The sequence below is a fragment of the Ranitomeya imitator genome, chromosome 5, assembly GCF_032444005.1.
Source record: "Ranitomeya imitator isolate aRanImi1 chromosome 5, aRanImi1.pri, whole genome shotgun sequence".
In the NCBI taxonomy this organism is placed as follows: Eukaryota; Metazoa; Chordata; class Amphibia; order Anura; family Dendrobatidae; genus Ranitomeya; species Ranitomeya imitator.
Window position 1 is genome coordinate 343214640 of NC_091286.1, and position 17082 is coordinate 343231721.

General features: G+C 46.8%; 1 protein-coding gene across 1 annotated transcript in view; it reads right to left on the reverse strand.

Moving 5' to 3' along the window:
• Window positions 1–1369: 1369 nt before the first annotated feature.
• Window positions 1370–17082, reverse strand: part of LOC138637753 (cytochrome P450 3A2-like) — a 129411-nt gene continuing 113698 nt past the window's right edge. The window contains exons 12-13 of the mRNA XM_069726671.1: window positions 5094–5254; window positions 1370–1600 (exon numbers count right to left, since the gene is read on the reverse strand). Coding sequence (XP_069582772.1) covers window positions 1370–1600; window positions 5094–5254 — 392 coding nt within the window. The remainder of the gene's footprint in view (window positions 1601–5093; window positions 5255–17082) is intronic.

Sequence of the window (17082 nt, forward strand, 5' to 3'; positions counted from 1 at the left end):
CTTCTTTAGACTCTAATTCCTATCTGACTCTAACCAGGAAACACGGTCCTTTCCCTATCATTAAGCCCCCCCCCCTGTGGGCTAGTCCCAACACTTAACTACTTCTGATGCTGCTGTCTGTTGCTGGGCAGAACTCCCTTACCTTACACACTATGCATTAACAATACTTATACTATACCTTACTCTATCACATCACAGCCTACATTTTTACTATACATTATGCATACTACACTTTAAATGCTTATCACACCCAATACATTACACAACAACACTATTGACATAATGTGATTGATGTCCTCAGGGGTTGACGCATGACAGTACAGTCCATCACTATTACACTTTTATGCTGTTTTGAAGGCAAAGTGCGTTCACACCAAACCTTGATTTGATTTAGATTTCTCTTTTGCTCATTCACTTTGCATTTTGTTAATTGATAAAAATAAACTATTAGCACCTCTATTTTTTAAACCATTCTTACTTTGCAGGATTTTTTCCACACCTGCCTAAAACTTTGGCACAGTACCATACATCACTTTGTAAAACAATGATAGAATATAGACTAAAGGTACCTTCACACATAACGATATCGTTAACGATATCGTTGCTTTTTGTGACGTAGCAACGATATCGTTAAGGAAATCGTTCTGTGTGACAGCGACCAACGATCAGGCCCCTGCTGGGAGATCGTTGGTCACTGAGGAAAGTCCAGAACTTTATTTCGTCGCTGGACTCCCTGCAGACATCGCTAGATCGGCGTGTGTGACACCGATCCAGCGATGTCTTCACTGGTAACCAGGGTAAACATCAGGTTACTAAGCGCAGGGCCGCGCTTAGTAACCCGATGTTTACCCTGGTTACCAGCGTAAAAGTAAAAAAAACAAACACTACATACTTACCTACCGCTGTCTGTCCCCGGCGCTCTGCTTCTCTGCACTCCTCCTGCACTGGCTGTGAGCGCCGGTCAGCCGGAAAGCAGAGCGGTGACGTCACCGCTCTGCTTTCCGGCCGCTGTGCTCACAGCCAGTGCAGGAGGAGTGCAGAGAAGCAGAGCGCCGGGGACAGACAGCGGTAGGTAAGTATGTAGTGCTTGTTTTTTTTACTTTTACACTGGTAACCAGGGTAAACATCGGGTTACTAAGCGCGGCCCTGTGCTTAGTAACCCGATGTTTACCCTGGTTACCCGGGGACTTCGGGATCTTTGGTCGCTGGAGAGCTGTCTGTGTGACAGCTCTCCAGCGACCAAACAGCGATGCTGCAGCGATCGACGTCGTTGTCGGTATCGCTGCAGCGTCGCTGAGTGTGAAGGTACCTTTAGTTTAAATAGTTTCAGGACAAAAAGGTATTTCAAAGTATTGGTAGGTGGCGTCCATTACCTCTCAGGACGAAATTCTTCGGGTTCAGGCCAGAATTCAGGGACATAGTGCAACACATATGCCGGAATCATACAGACTGCACCTTTTGGAATAGTAACACCATTAATCTCAACAGTTTGCTTTGAAACCTTCTCTAGTCTTCCTGCTGGAGGGTACATGGGAAGAGTCTCCTGAATCACCATATCTAAGAATTCCATCTGCATCAATATGTCATATGTAGAGCTAGCCTGTGGACAGATTAATTAGTTTTATGTTATAAAGATCTAAAAATATATCAATAAAACAAGCCATGATGTCCATAATGTTGTTCTGAATTATATTACAATACACTGCAAAGTTTGAGATAATCTTGTGGACTTTCTTCATAACGCTACATTTCAAATCCTATTAAATCTAAACCAAAGCAATAGTCTTAGGCCGGCGTCACACTAAACGTATGGAAAATTGGTCCAAGTCTCCCTGTCGAGAGTTGCACAAGTGTTCTCCTTATGGTCATCCGTGTGTAACGAGTTTGCAATGCGATGATGCGATTTTCTCGCACCTATGTATCCGTATGGCATCCGTATGACATCCATATGACATGCATATGGCTTTACATTTCTCACTGATTTTCCCCATTGAATTTAATGGCTCAATGGGCTGAAATTAGGAAAATGTGTGTGTATTTCTTGGGTCTAAGGGGTATCGTTTCTCCTTATGGAGAGTGACATACCATCTCTGGCTTGTCAAGGTAAAGAGGCTTATTCGCCATGCAATGCTCCTCTGGGAAATATAATATGCAAATTGCCTTTTCTGAGAAAAAGAGGATTTAAACTCTATAGCGCCACCTGTTGGAAGTAGCGATCCTACAAGTCACAATCAACCCTTTAACGAGTCGTGCAATATGACTTAGGATAAAAGCCAAATCAATATCTCAATTCGCAGACATGGTGTTTCGGGCTGTTGGCCCTCGTCAGTGCGAAGCATGAGAACTGATTTGGCTAGGTGAGAGGCTCTGGACTGGGGTCTAAGGGGTATAGTTTCTCCTTATGGAGAGTGACATACCATCTCTGGCTTCTCAAGGTAAGGAGGTTTATTCGCCCTGCAATGCTCCTCTGGGAAATATAATATGCAAATTGCCTCTTCTGAGAAAAAGAGGACTTAAACTCTATAGCGCCACCTGACAAGCCAGAGATGGTATGTCACTCTCCATAAGGAGAAACGATACCCCTTAGACCCCAGTCCAGAGCCTCTCACCTAGCCAAATCAGTTCTCATGCTTCGCACTGACGAGGGCCAACAGCCCAAAACACCGTGTCTGCGAATTGAGATATTGATTTGGCTTTTATCCTAAGTCATATTGCACGACTCGTTAAAGGGTTGATTGTGACTTGTAGGATCACTACTTCCAACAGGGGGCGCTATAGAGTTTAAGTCCTCTTTTTCTCAGAAGAGGCAATTTGCATGTGTATTTCTTGCAAGTCACAGCGATGGTCCGTGTGGTGTCCGATTTTTTTTCTCGCTCCCATAGACTTGCATTGGCGAGAATCAGACGATATACGCGTAAAATCACAGCATGCTGCAATTTTGCGTGCACATTGAATACGCCTGATAAAAAATACGGTGATGTGAGCTGCCCCATAGATTAACACTAGTGATGAGCGAATATACTCATTACTCGAGATTTCACGAGCACACTCGGGTGTCCTCCGAGTATTTTTTAGTGCTCGGAGATTTAGTTTTCTTTGCCGCAGCTGAATGATTAACAGCTACTAGACTGCTTGATTACATGTGGGGATTCCCTAGCAACCAGGCAACCCCCACATGTACTTAGCCTGGCTAATAGCTGTAAATCATTCAGCTGAGGCGATGGAAATTAAATCTCCGAGCACTAAAAAATACTCTGAGGACCCCCGAACGTGCTCGGGAAATCTCGAGTAACGAGTATATTCGCTCATCACTAATTAACACTAGTGATGAGCGAGTGTACTCGTTGCTCGGGTGACCTCCGAGTATTTGTTATTGCTCGGAGATATAGTTTTCATCTCCTCAGTTGCATGATTTACAGCTTCCAGATACGGTGAATACATGTGGGGAATGCCTGTTTGTTAGGGAATTCCCACATGTATTCAGCGTATCTGGAAGCCATAAATCATGCAACTGAGGCGATGAAAACTATATCTCCGAACAATACCAAATACTCGGAGGTCACCTGAGCATTCTCGGGAAAACTCGAGCAACAAGTATACTCACTCATCACTAATTAACACTGGTCCGAGTGCTGTGCGATGTTTTCTCGCATAGCACTTGTCCGTATTCTACGGTAGTGTGACCCCAGCCTTAATATAATTCTCTGAATGCAACACAAATTGATGAGTTGTCATGCAGCACATTCTAGTTATTTTCATTAATGTTGATTTGTATTAAAAAACTCTTCCATTTAGCTTTTTTTTTTTAACTAAGTCTTTACATCTGCAGAGTGTGTGTTAAAGGGGTTGTCCAAATTTATCATGAAAGTCTGCAGTCACTCTATATGACTGCAGACTTCTGTGATTTATCTTGATAACCCCTTTAATATATTCACCTACCACGGCCTTCTACGGGATCCAATGTTGTTCTGTGCCTCTTCTCAGTGACGTAACCGCAATACAGACTACCCAGCTTTTACCATACAAGTCTATGAGTCCTTTTTCTGATGCTCCATATGTTTATATTGTAAAAATCTACTCAGACACAGAGCGCAATGTTACCTGGAGAGTCTACAGAACAGTTACGTTACAGAGAAGAGGAGAAGAACGGCGCTGGACAATGGAGAAGACTGCAGAAGGTGAGAATATTAATACACACACACACATACACAGATATATTTTTTTAAAAACTTAATGGGAGGGCTTTTTTTGAAAAATATATTCAGTTTTCAGAAGATGCAAAGTTCTAACTGGATTCAGAAAAGATATCAGTGATTTTTCTTGTCTACAAAAAAACTGACTGATTTCCATACGTATTTAGAGGTTCCCAGGGCTGTGGAGTGAGAATTGTGGAGTTGGAGTCGGTGTCCATTTTAGTGAAATCGGAGTTAGAGTCCATATAAAATGGACCAAAATATATAATAAATTGGGTACAGTAGTACAATGCAGGATGTGCAATAATTTTTTTCATAACAATTTGGGAAAGTCATAAAATATCCTACAAGTGTCTGTTCTATTCCTGATCTAAGGATCTCTGCTTTTAGTGGAGATGAATCTGTGCTGCACTTTATGCACATGCTCAGTAGTGAGGCAGTGCTGTGCAGTCGTACTGGAGATGAATCTGTGCTGCACTTTATGTACATGCTCAGCAGTTAGCCAGTGCTGAGGAGTCAAAGTTGAGAGTCAGAGTCAGGGAAATTGAGGAGTTGGAGTCGGAGGTTTGGCTTACTGACTCCAGAGCCCAGGAGTGTACTCAGGTTTATGTTTTGCTTTCAAGAAGTTTTTTCAAGTTTCTGGTAATAAATTAATAAATAAACATGAAAATTGTACAGAGATTGCATCCGAGTGTTGTCTGGCTTTTTTTTTTTTTCTGGGCTCATAGACTTGCATTAGTTTGATCCGTGACTTGATTCAAAATGTGACATGTCTCTGTGTTTTAGTGCGGATGACTTGGTCCACAGAATAAAAATACTGACTTTTGAACAGGACTCATATACTATAATGGGTAAGAGTTCTATCCGTGAAAAAATGATAGATATAACTAGTATTTTCACCTTATCAGGAAGATATGAGTCCACCTCTTCCTGTAGTTTCTTCTGAACATCGGGGTGAGTGGCCAGATTATAAAACAGGTAAGTTAATGTCATACTTGTGGTCTCAAATCCAGCCAATATAAAAATAACCGACTGTGCCAGAATCTCTGAATCCGTCAGAGCTGTGAAGAAAAGCACACAGGCGTTTTTAATTTGATGGTTTCCATGTCATTAATTGACAAACATGTCACATCCACAGATAGTTCAGTTTATTATTTATAAGTAGCACTTAGTTACTCCCAGCATGGTTAACTTTATAGTGATGAACAATGTCATCTTAGTAACTTTGAACATTTCATAACAACAGCTCTGCAAACTACTGGTGTGAACATATTTACAATTTGTGTGTTGGTATATGGCTATTATATTCTAGAGATTAAAGGAAAGTTGTTAGACATGTGCAGGTAAGCAATGCTATATATAGTTGATGGCCCGAAGTATGAACCAGGTCAGATATTGGCGTCTCACTGTAAATTACGTGGACCTAGTCAGATATTGGCCTCTTGTTGTAAAGTACATGTGTAAGAATGGTGGACTATGCTGTCGCATTCCTACACCTGAAGACATGAATTGCGTTGTGTGAGTTATGTCCTGCAGTTTTTAGTGTGTATTGTGATATGGTAATGTATAAAGTATAGCGTAAGACTTAAGGTAGGTTACAGGACAAAAAGAAGTGACAATAGGGTAAGATAGACTTTGGTAAGTATTATAGGTATAAAATGTTTAATGTATGTAAATGTATTGTATAACGTTTGTGAAGGAGATGCTTCAGACGTAGGGACATAGTTTAGTTTAAAGTTTGGGACTAGCCCATAGTGGGAGGTGCAAGCCTCAGTAAATAGGGATTGCTTCCTGATAGGAGTGAGATAATGAAGTTTTTTAACCAAGGACAAGTTCAAGCTGCAGTGAGCTGATGGTGGAAGTATGGATCTATTGTTCAGAGCAGTGGGAGGCCTTACAGGGATCTCTTGCTGACATTCCTGCAATGTCTGGAGCTCAAGGCTCAATACAGGTAATGCAAAGAGTGCTTTATCCTCTGGCGTACAGTGAACAATGGACGTGGAATTGTGTGAAGGGAAGGTACCGGCTCCCAGGTGTACTGCAGAACTGGACGGGAAATCCCTGCAGCTGACAGAACCAGTAAATGTGGGGTTAGTCCAGGAGGAACGGATAATAATTCTGAAAATGTGCTGTATAATAGAAACAAGAAATGAGAAGTGTTGTGTCTGATACTTGGTGTTACAGTCGGACGAGCTTGACATATCCAGTAAACCATTGTGTATTGAATCAAATTGGGTGTACCCTGGGTTATGTGCATTGGATCTTGTAGATGGAGTCCTTGAGCCAGCGGAGTCCTGTGGCCCACAAGTGAGTGTGACACAGCCCACATCTGAGAGCACATTGGGATGGGGACAAGATTTTCTGGTAAAATGCCAGGGCGACATGGAGCAGCAGCTTGTCCACGGCTACCTCCCTTGGATACTTTACGCATGGACGAGGTCAGATACTGGCCTCTCGCTGTAAAGTACATGGACCAGGTCAGATATTGGCCTCTCGCTGTAAAGTACATGGACCAAGTCAGATATTAGTGCAGCGCCCCAGAGTCCTTTTCGTTTCAGTAATGTCGTTCTCCTACCAGGGGGAGCGATGTTACGTCTGATGGCACCAAAGGAGTTCACCCTGCCAGGTATCACAGCAACACACACACATCACACGCCGGCCACCAGGGGGAGCAAAGGGTTCTATCTACTAGGCCACTCCTCACACTTGGGTAAATGTTATGACCTGGTGGTTAGGAGCACCTGGAAAGACCTGATGGTTAAACCGATACAGGACAAGCTCTGGGAAGTGGGAACTCTGTTGACCGCAACCCCTAATCCTATCACACACACTAGAAATAGCCGTGGAGCGTACCTGACATGGCCTAGACGCCTCGGCACAGCCTAAGAACTAGCTAGCCCTAGAGATAGAAAATAAAGCCTACCTTGCCTCAGAGAAATTTCCCCAAAGGAAAAGGCAGCCCCCCACAAATATTAACTGTGAGTTAAGATGAAAGTCACAAACACAGAAATGAAACAGGTTTTAGCAAAGGGAGGCCAGACTAACTAAATAGACAGAGGATAGGAAAGGTATCTTTGCGGTCAGCACAACAACTACAAAAGACCACGCAGAGTGTGCAAAAAGACCCCCGCACCGACTCACGGTGCGGAGGCGCCACCCTGCATCCCAGAGCTTCCAGCTAGCAAGACAAAATCATGAAAGCAAGCTGGACTAGAAAACCATGAACAGAAAAAAACAATCGGGGACTTAGCTTCTTGCAGGAAGAGACAGGTCTCCAGAAAGATCCAAGAGCGAACTGAACCAGCACAGGAACATTGACAGCTGGCATGGAGTAACGATCTGAGTGGAGTTAAATAGAGAAGCCAGCCTAAGAATAACCTAGGTCACCTGTGGAAGGAACCTCAGATCCAGCAACTCCACTCACAGCCACCAGAGGGAGTCCACGGACAGAACTCGCCGAAGTACCATTCACGACCACAGGAGGGAGCCCGATAACAGAATTCACAACAGTACCCCCCCTTGAGGAGGGGTCACTGAACCCTCACCAGAACCCCCAGGCCGATCAGGACGAACCAAATGAAAGGCATGAACCAGATCGGCAGCATGAACATCAGAGGCAACAACCCAGGAATTATCTTCCTGACCATAACCCTTCCACTTGACCAGGTACTGGAGTTTCCGTCTCGAAACACGAGAATCCAAAATCTTCTCCACCACATACTCCAACTCCCCCTCGACCAACACTGGGGCAGGAGGGTCAACGGAGGGAACTATAGGCGCCACATATCTCCGCAACAACGACCTATGGAACACATTATGGATGGCAAAAGAAGCTGGGAGGTCCAAACGAAATGACACAGGATTGAGAACTTCAGAAATCTTATAAGGACCAATGAAACGAGGCTTAAATTTAGGAGAGGAAACCTTCATAGGAACATAACGAGACGACAACCAAACCAAATCCCCAGCACGAAGTCGGGGACCAACACAGTGACGGCGGTTAGCGAAACGTTGAGCCTTCTCCTGGGACAATGTCAAATTGTCCACTACGTGAGTCCAAATTTGCTGCAACCTGTCCACCACAGAATCTACACCAGGACAGTCCGAAGGCTCAACCTGCCCTGAAGAAAAACGAGGATGGAAACCAGAATTACAGAAAAAAGGTGAAACCAAAGTAGCCGAGCTGGCCCGATTATTAAGGGCGAACTCAGCCAAAGGCAAGAAGGACACCCAACCATCCTGATCAGCAGAAACAAAACATCTCAGATATGTTTCCAAAGTCTGATTGGTTCGTTCGGTTTGGCCATTTGTCTGAGGATGGAAGGCCGAAGAAAAAGACAAATCAATGCCCATCTTAGCACAAAAGGACCGCCAAAACCTTGAAACAAACTGGGAACCTCTGTCCGAGACGATGTTCTCCGGAATGCCATGCAAACGAACCACATGCTGGAAAAACAATGGCACCAAATCGGAGGAGGAAGGCAATTTAGACAAGGGTACCAAATGGACCATCTTAGAGAAGCGATCACAAACCACCCAGATGACCGACATCCTTTGAGAGACTGGGAGATCTGAAATAACATCCATGGAAATATGCGTCCAGGGCCTCTTCGGGACCGGCAAGGGCAAAAGCAACCCACTGGCACGAGAACAGCAGGGCTTAGCCCGAGCACAAATCCCACAGGACTGCACAAAAGAACGCACATCCCGTGACAAGGAAGGCCACCAAAAGGATCTAGCCACCAAATCTCTGGTACCAAAGATTCCAGGATGACCAGCTAACACCGAACAATGAACCTCAGAGATAACTCTACTAGTCCATCTATCAGGGACAAACAGTTTCTCCGCTGGACAACGGTCAGGTCTATCAGCCTGAAACTTCTGCAGCACCCGCCGCAAATCAGGGGAGATGGCAGACAAAATTACCCCCTCTTTGAGAATATCAGCCGGCTCAGGAACATCCGGAGAGTCAGGCACAAAGCTCCTTGAAAGGGCATCAGCCTTCACATTCTTAGAGCCCGGAAGGTACGAAACCACAAAATCGAAACGGGAGAAAAACAGCGACCATCGAGCCTGTCTAGGATTCAACCGTTTGGCAGATTCGAGATAAGTCAAATTCTTGTGATCCGTCAAGACCACCACGCGATGCTTGGCTCCTTCAAGCCAATGTCGCCACTCTTCGAATGCCCACTTCATAGCCAACAACTCTCGATTGCCAACATCATAATTGCGCTCAGCAGGCGAGAACTTTCTAGAAAAGAAAGCACATGGTTTCATCACCGAGCCATCCGAACTTCTTTGAGACAAAACAGCCCCTGCTCCAATCTCAGAAGCATCAACCTCGACCTGAAACGGGAGCGAAACACCTGGCTGACACAAAACAGGGGCAGTAGAAAAACGACGCTTCAACTCCTGAAAAGCCTCAACGTCCGCAGAGGACCAATTGACCACATCAGCACATTTCTTGGTCAAATCAGTCAACGGTTTAACAACACTAGAAAAATTAGCGATGAAGCGACAGTAAAAATTAGCAAAGCCCAGGAACTTCTGCAGACTCTTCACAGATGTAGGCTGAGTCCAATCATAAATGGCCTGAACTTTAACAGGGTCCATCTCGATAGTAGAAGGGGAAAAAATGAAACCCAAAAATGAAACCTTCTGAACCCCAAAGAGACATTTAGACCCCTTCACAAACAAGGAATTCGCACGAAGGACCTGGAACACCATTCTGACCTGCTTCACATGAGACTCCCAATCATCCGAAAAGACCAAAATATCATCCAAATATACAATCATGAATTTATCCAGGTACTTTCGGAAGATGTCATGCATAAAGGACTGAAACACAGATGGAGCATTAGAAAGCCCGAATGGCATCACCAGGTACTCAAAATGGCCCTCGGGCGTATTAAATGCTGTTTTCCATTCATCGCCCTGTTTAATACGCACAAGATTATACCCCCCTCGGAGATCTATCTTGGTGAAGCAACTAGCCCCCTTAATCCGAGCAAACAAATCAGACAGTAGCGGCAAAGGGTACTGAAATTTGACCGTGATCTTATTAAGAAGGCGGTAATCAATACAAGGTCTCAAAGAACCATCCTTCTTGGCCACAAAAAAGAACCCTGCTCCCAACGGTGATGACGACGGGCGAATATGCCCTTTCTCCAAGGACTCCTTTATATAACTCCGCATAGCGGCGTGTTCTGGCACCGATAAATTGAACAGTCGACCCTTAGGAAACTTACTACCAGGAATCAAATCAATAGCACAATCACAATCCCTATGAGGAGGTAGGGCACCGGATTTGGGCTCATCAAATACATCCCGGTAATCCGACAAAAACTCAGGGACTTCAGAAGGAGTGGAAGACGAAATTGACAGCAATGGAACATCACCATGTACCCCTTGACAACCCCAGCTGGACACAGACATTGATTTCCAATCCAATACTGGGTTGTGGACCTGTAGCCATGGTAACCCCAAAACGACCACATCATGCAGATTATGCAACACCAAAAAGCGAATATCCTCCTGATGTGCAGGAGCCATGCACATGGTCAAATGAGTCCAGTACTGAGGCTTATTCTTGGCCAAAGGCGTAGCATCAATCCCTCTTAAAGGAATAGGATACTGCAAGGGCTCCAAGAAAAAACCACAGCGCCTGGCAAACTCCAAGTCCATCAAATTCAGGGCAGCGCCTGAATCCACAAATGCCATAACCGAATAGGACGACAAAGAGCAAATCAGAGTAACGGACAAAAGAAATTTAGACTGTACAGTACCAATGGTGGCAGACCTAGCGAACCGCTTAGTGCGCTTAGGACAATTGGAAATAGCATGAGTGGAGTCACCACAGTAAAAACACAGCCCATTCTGACGTCTGTGTTCCTGCCGTTCAGCTCTGGTCAAAGTCCTATCGCATTGCATGGGCTCAGGCCCATGCTCAGAGAGTACCGCCAAATGGTGCACAGCTTTGCGCTCACGCAAACGCCGATCGATCTGAATGGCCAAGGACATAGACTCATTCAGACCAGCAGGAGTGGGAAATCCCACCATAGTATCCTTAAGGGTTTCCGAAAGACCCTTTCTGAAAATTGCCGCCAGGGCACACTCATTCCACTGAGTAAGCACAGACCACTTTCTAAACTTCTGACAATATACCTCCGCTTCATCCTGACCCTGACACAAAGCCAGCAAGATTTTCTCTGCCTGATCCACTGAATTTGGTTCATCATAAAGCAATCCAAGTGCCAGAAAAAACGCATCAACATCACGCAATGCAGGATCTCCTGGTGCAAGGGAAAATGCCCAGTCTTGAGGGTCGCCATGCAAGAAAGAAATAATAATTTTCACTTGTTGAACAGAATCACCAGAGGAGCGGGGTTTCAAAGCAAGAAACAGTTTACAATAATTTTTGAAATTCAGAAACCTAGATCTATCCCCAGAAAACAAATCAGGAATTGGAATTCTAGTCTCTAACATCGGATTCTGAACTACAAAATTTTGAATGCTTTGTACCCTTGCAGTGAGATTATCCACACAAGAGGACAGACCTTAAATGTCCATATCTACACCTGTGTCCTGAACCACCCAGAGATCAAGGGGAAAAGAAAGACAAAACACACTGCAGAGAAAAAAAAAATGGTCTCAGAACTTCTCTTATCCCTCTATTGAGATGCATTAACACTTTGGGCCAGCTGTACTGTTATGACCTGGTGGTTAGGAGCACCTGGAAAGACCTGATGGTTAAACCGATACAGGACAAGCTCTGGGAAGTGGGAACTCTGCTGACCGCAACCCCTAATCCTATCACACACACTAGAAATAGCCGTGGAGCGTACCTGACATGGCCTAGACGCCTCGGCACAGCCTAAGAACTAGCTAGCCCTAGAGATAGAAAATAAAGCCTACCTTGCCTCAGAGAAATTTCCCCAAAGGAAAAGGCAGCCCCCCACAAATATTAACTGTGAGTTAAGATGAAAGTCACAAACACAGAAATGAAACAGGTTTTAGCAAAGGGAGGCCAGACTAACTAAATAGACAGAGGATAGGAAAGGTATCTTTGCGGTCAGCACAACAACTACAAAAGACCACGCAGAGTGTGCAAAAAGACCCCCGCACCGACTCACGGTGCGGAGGCGCCACCCTGCATCCCAGAGCTTCCAGCTAGCAAGACAAAATCATGAAAGCAAGCTGGACTAGAAAACCATGAACAGAAAAAAACAATTGGGGACTTAGCTTCTTGCAGGAAGAGACAGGTCTCCAGAAAGATCCAAGAGTGAAATGAACCAGCACAGGAACATTGACAGCTGGCATGGAGTAACGATCTGAGTGGAGTTAAATAGAGAAGCCAGCCTAAGAATAACCTAGGTCACCTGTGGAAGGAACCTCAGATCCAGCAACTCCACTCAGAGCCACCAGAGGGAGTCCACGGACAGAACTCGCCGAAGTACCATTCACGACCACAGGAGGGAGCCCGATAACAGAATTCACAACAGGTAAAATTGGGGGTTTGGTTAGGAAGTGAGGTCAGTTGGAGTTGGAGGAGAAGCTGACTGGAGGGAGAAGGAGATAGTCAGTAGGAGAGGAGAGGAGCAGACTGGGCTCGGCCCAGGAAGGAAAGAAGGACACGGTGCTGCACCTGCAACCCATACGGCAGACTCCTAAGAAAGGGCAAGAAAGGAAGTGTGCCGTAGTGAGTGAGCACAGAAGTCGTAGCAACAGGAGTAAAACACCAGTGGGAGACCAGCTAAAAGCAGGCTGCCTCCCACTGAGCGCAGATCCGGTAGCCAGAACACCGAGGGAGTATTAGATTCTACGCTTTACTTCAGAGACCAGCAGGACAGTCGATTCCAAGTTGGCTGCCCGACCTAAGAACCTAAGCAGACAAGGTGGCAACGCGGAGGAGGGGCGACGCTAGGGTCCCTATAAAATAGCCTCAGACCACCACCGTCATACGGGTTGGTCCTATCCATCTGGGGGAACGAGAGAAGAGTAACAAGAGTGAGGACCCTATGGGAGCTAATGCACGTAGGGACCTAATGCGTTACTGTGCGCAAGGGGAAGGCTACAGATTTCCACCTGGATAAGGGGACTCTGAATTGCCATCAGACCGGCCGGACTCTGCCTGCCCTGTCATCCGGCACCCTGGACTGTAGATGCTGAAGCCTTCAGTATAGGTAAAGAGACTGCACCCATTGTGTCCTCGTTATTCACCGCGCCTTGCTCCATTCACCATCACCATCTACACTTCTGGGAAGCCCTGGGGATATACTTCACCTGTGGGAAGGTATACCATCTAGCTGCCATTCCATCACCCCAGCGGACCCCTAAGCAGCGTCGGTCACCCTGACCAAATACCACAGGTGGCGTCACGAACACTACCATCATCTACAAACTATTTGAACTCTTTAATTTGGGCGCCTCTCATAGGGCCACGGTCCGGGTCGGGCCACCGTGACATCCCAGCTGAGGGAACTGAAGGATCCGATACCGAGTACTCCACTGCCCTTACGTGGGGGCACGGCACAAATCTTGGTGTCACGAACAGGATCTACTTAAGCCTGAGAATTCGGGTCATGTGCGCCTAGAAATTGTGTCAGAATTGCATTGGAACCGTGAATTGCTTAAAGACTGTGTATTGCTGGTTACCGCAAAGATTCCTGCCAAAATCGCCGCCATTATCGTGCCACGAGGAGCGCTGGAGAAGTCGGGCGTGGAGTTGTGGGTGTGAACGAACTGAGAAGCGCGAAAAACAATGGCCGCCCAGTCTAAATACCTCTGTACCTTGAGGACGTGTCTGTCAGCAGCCGAGATCCGCCTCCTGATCCTCAATGGCGGGCGGAGACAAAGAAAACGAAACCGCCCCAGAAGAAAAGAGCGGGAAAAGGACGAGGAAGATAGCAGCCACGTGGAGGACGCCATGGCAAGTCACCCGGAGCCAGAGCGTGGGGTCGGAGCAGGAGACTCTCCCAGCTACCCGGAAGGGTACCGCAGCCAAGTCCTCACTGCTGATGCTGAATCCCTGCAGCTTGGAATGGAGGACCTAATCGATCAGCTCCTGCAGCTGCAGGTGAAGACTAAATCCTCGTACCAGGTGGTGCCTGGGGAAGCACTACGGACACTGCCGCCATTCCCTGCACCGCCGCTGGAGCCGCTACCGACGCCGTCGCCAGTGGAGCCAGCTAGGACCCAGGACACCGAGGTGGAAGGTAAGGACGCTGATCCTGCCCCGGTGACTGAAGGCCTGCTTGTGGGCCCTGTCGCAGCGCCACCTCCCCACGGTACTCATCGCCTCCAGCGCATAGAGCCCTGGGACCAGGCCACGGGTATGGAGCCACTCCTAAAGGCCCCGATCGCGCCCACCTCCCTGCCAGGTGAGGTTTACGCGGAGCGGACTGTATGCCGCTGGGTGAACCCCGGGCCAAATTCTATGGGGTTTCCCGGGGCCCAGCAGCAAGAGGGTGAGACGGTGGATGTCCTCAGCTGGGAGGATTACCAGGCCCAACTTGACCAGAAGTGGGAGGCGCAGGAGGCAGAATACCAGGCCAAGCGTCAGGCCTCCCACCTAAAGGACCTTGCAGTCAAGGCCAAGGCCCGCAAGGACTGCAGCACCCACCAGGCCCCGCAGAGGCAGGGCAGAGTCGTGACTTTTAGACTCAGTGGAGGTTGGGGCTTTATAAAGGAGCCTGGGTTGTACGCGGAGATATTCGTGAACTGCCGGGACGTGGAGTCGCATCTCCGGGAGGGACACCCTGATCGGGACCTATACCCGGGTGACACTGTGACGTATACCAGGCACTTCGGTGAGAAGGGCTGGTTCGCCCTCAACGTGCATAAACAGAGGGACCCCGTCAGGCACCAAACTAAAGCCTCCGCTCAATCGACTCCAATGGCAACAGTGCCCCCTTGTGTTCAGGCATCCGCCGTCACGAAGACTACAATTGCTACTCCGACGAGCACTATCGTCAGGACTACTACCTGTACGGTAGCTACCACTACCATGGTGGTTGCCAAAGAATTGCCTGCAATGATGGTTTGCACACCAGCTGTGCCTAAACAGAGAACTGTGGGTACGCAGACCCCTGTATGGAGTGAGGGAGCCCCTTATGGGGCACCTGGTAGCCACCAATATCCGGGTGGGCTACCTTGACCTTTACTACCCCCAGAACTCGAGTAAACCTCGAAAACCTGAGAAACTGTACATAGGTAACTGTTCTTTCTTTGCTGCTTTAAACCCGTTCAGGGTTAATTCTTAAAGGGATCCCTTAGTTTACCCGGGATCCCTATTTTGTTCCAGTTTGCACAAAAGTTCATCATGGTTTTAAAGGAACATTGGATCATGGACAGTGAATGGTTCCCGAACTGTCCTCTGTAAATAGTTTGCACCTTCTTAAGGGTGCTCTCTACTGGTTTTACAAGCAAGAAGACTTTGCGAAGAAACTGTTCCTGATGATGACGTGAAAGTTTCTATAGTTTTAAAGTTTTTTACCGACTTGGTGATTGTTTGCACTACCTCAGAAAAGACTAGTTTCTCTGTTAAAGGGAATGTTTGGTTGTTGCACATTAATAATGTTTACATAGCTGATAATATGTATCTAGATAGTGATAGAATGTTAACGATGTACTTTAGATAGAAGTAAGGTTTTAGGAAGAAAAATGCAGTAGGCCCGTAGGGGTAGACAGATAGTCCTGCATGTGAAGAAGAAGAGTAAAGAAAATGTTAAATTGCACATTAAGGGTTAATGATAGTATACCCTTAAAGGGTACTTGCACTTAGTAGATAGAATACCTGTATGGGTAATTGTATTTCATAGTAAGTTAGTAATTGTTCTCTTGTATAAGTGTTCTCACCTCCCATAAAGGGAAGCACTGTTAATTTATTTGTTTAAAGCATTTAAAAAATTTTGCATGTCTTTTGCTAACCTGTAATTGTTGTGTTCGCCTCCCAGCCCGGGAGTGCAGGATTTAACGGGGGGGGGGGGAAGGGGGAAAAGCAGCGCCCCAGAGTCCTGGTCATTGCAGTAATGTCGTTCTCCCACAAGGGGGAGCGATGTTACGTCTGATGGCACCAAAGGAGTTCACCCTGCCAGGTATCACAGCCACACACCCACTTCACACGCCGGCCACCAGGGGGAGCTATGGGTTCTATCTACTAGGCCACTCCTCACACTTGGGTAAGACTGGGGGTTTGGTTAGGAAGTGAGGTCAGTTGGAGTTGGAGGAGAAGCTGACTGGAGGGAGAAGGAGATAGTCAGTAGGAGAGGAGAGGAGCAGACTGGGCTCGGCCCAGGAAGGAAAGAAGGACACGGAGCTGTACCTGCAACCCATGCGGCAGACTCCTAAGAAAGGGCAAGAAAGGAAGTGTGCTGCAGTGAGTGAGCACAGAAGTTGTAGCAACAGGAGTAAAACACCAGTGGGAGACCAGCTAGAAGCAGGCTGCCTCCCACTGAGCGCAGATCCGGTAGCTGGAACACTGAGGGAGTAATAGACTATACGCTTTACTTCAGAGACCGGCAGGACAGTCGATTCCAAGTTGGCTGCCCGACCTAAGAACCTAAGCAGACAAGGTGGCAACGTGGAGGAGGGGCGACGCTAGGATTCCTATAAAATAGCCTCAGACCACCACCGTCATACGGGTTGGTCCTATCCATCTGGGGGAACGAGAGAAGAGTAACAAGAGTGAGGATCCTATGGGAGCTAATGCACGTAGGGACCTACTATGTTACTGTACGCAAGGGGAAGGCTACAGATTTCCACCTGGATAAGGGGACTCTGAATTGCCATCAGACCGGCCAGACTCTGCCTGCCCTGTCATCCGGCACCGTGGACTGTGGATGCTGAAACCTTCAGTAAAGCTAAAGAGACTGCACCCATTGTGTCCTCG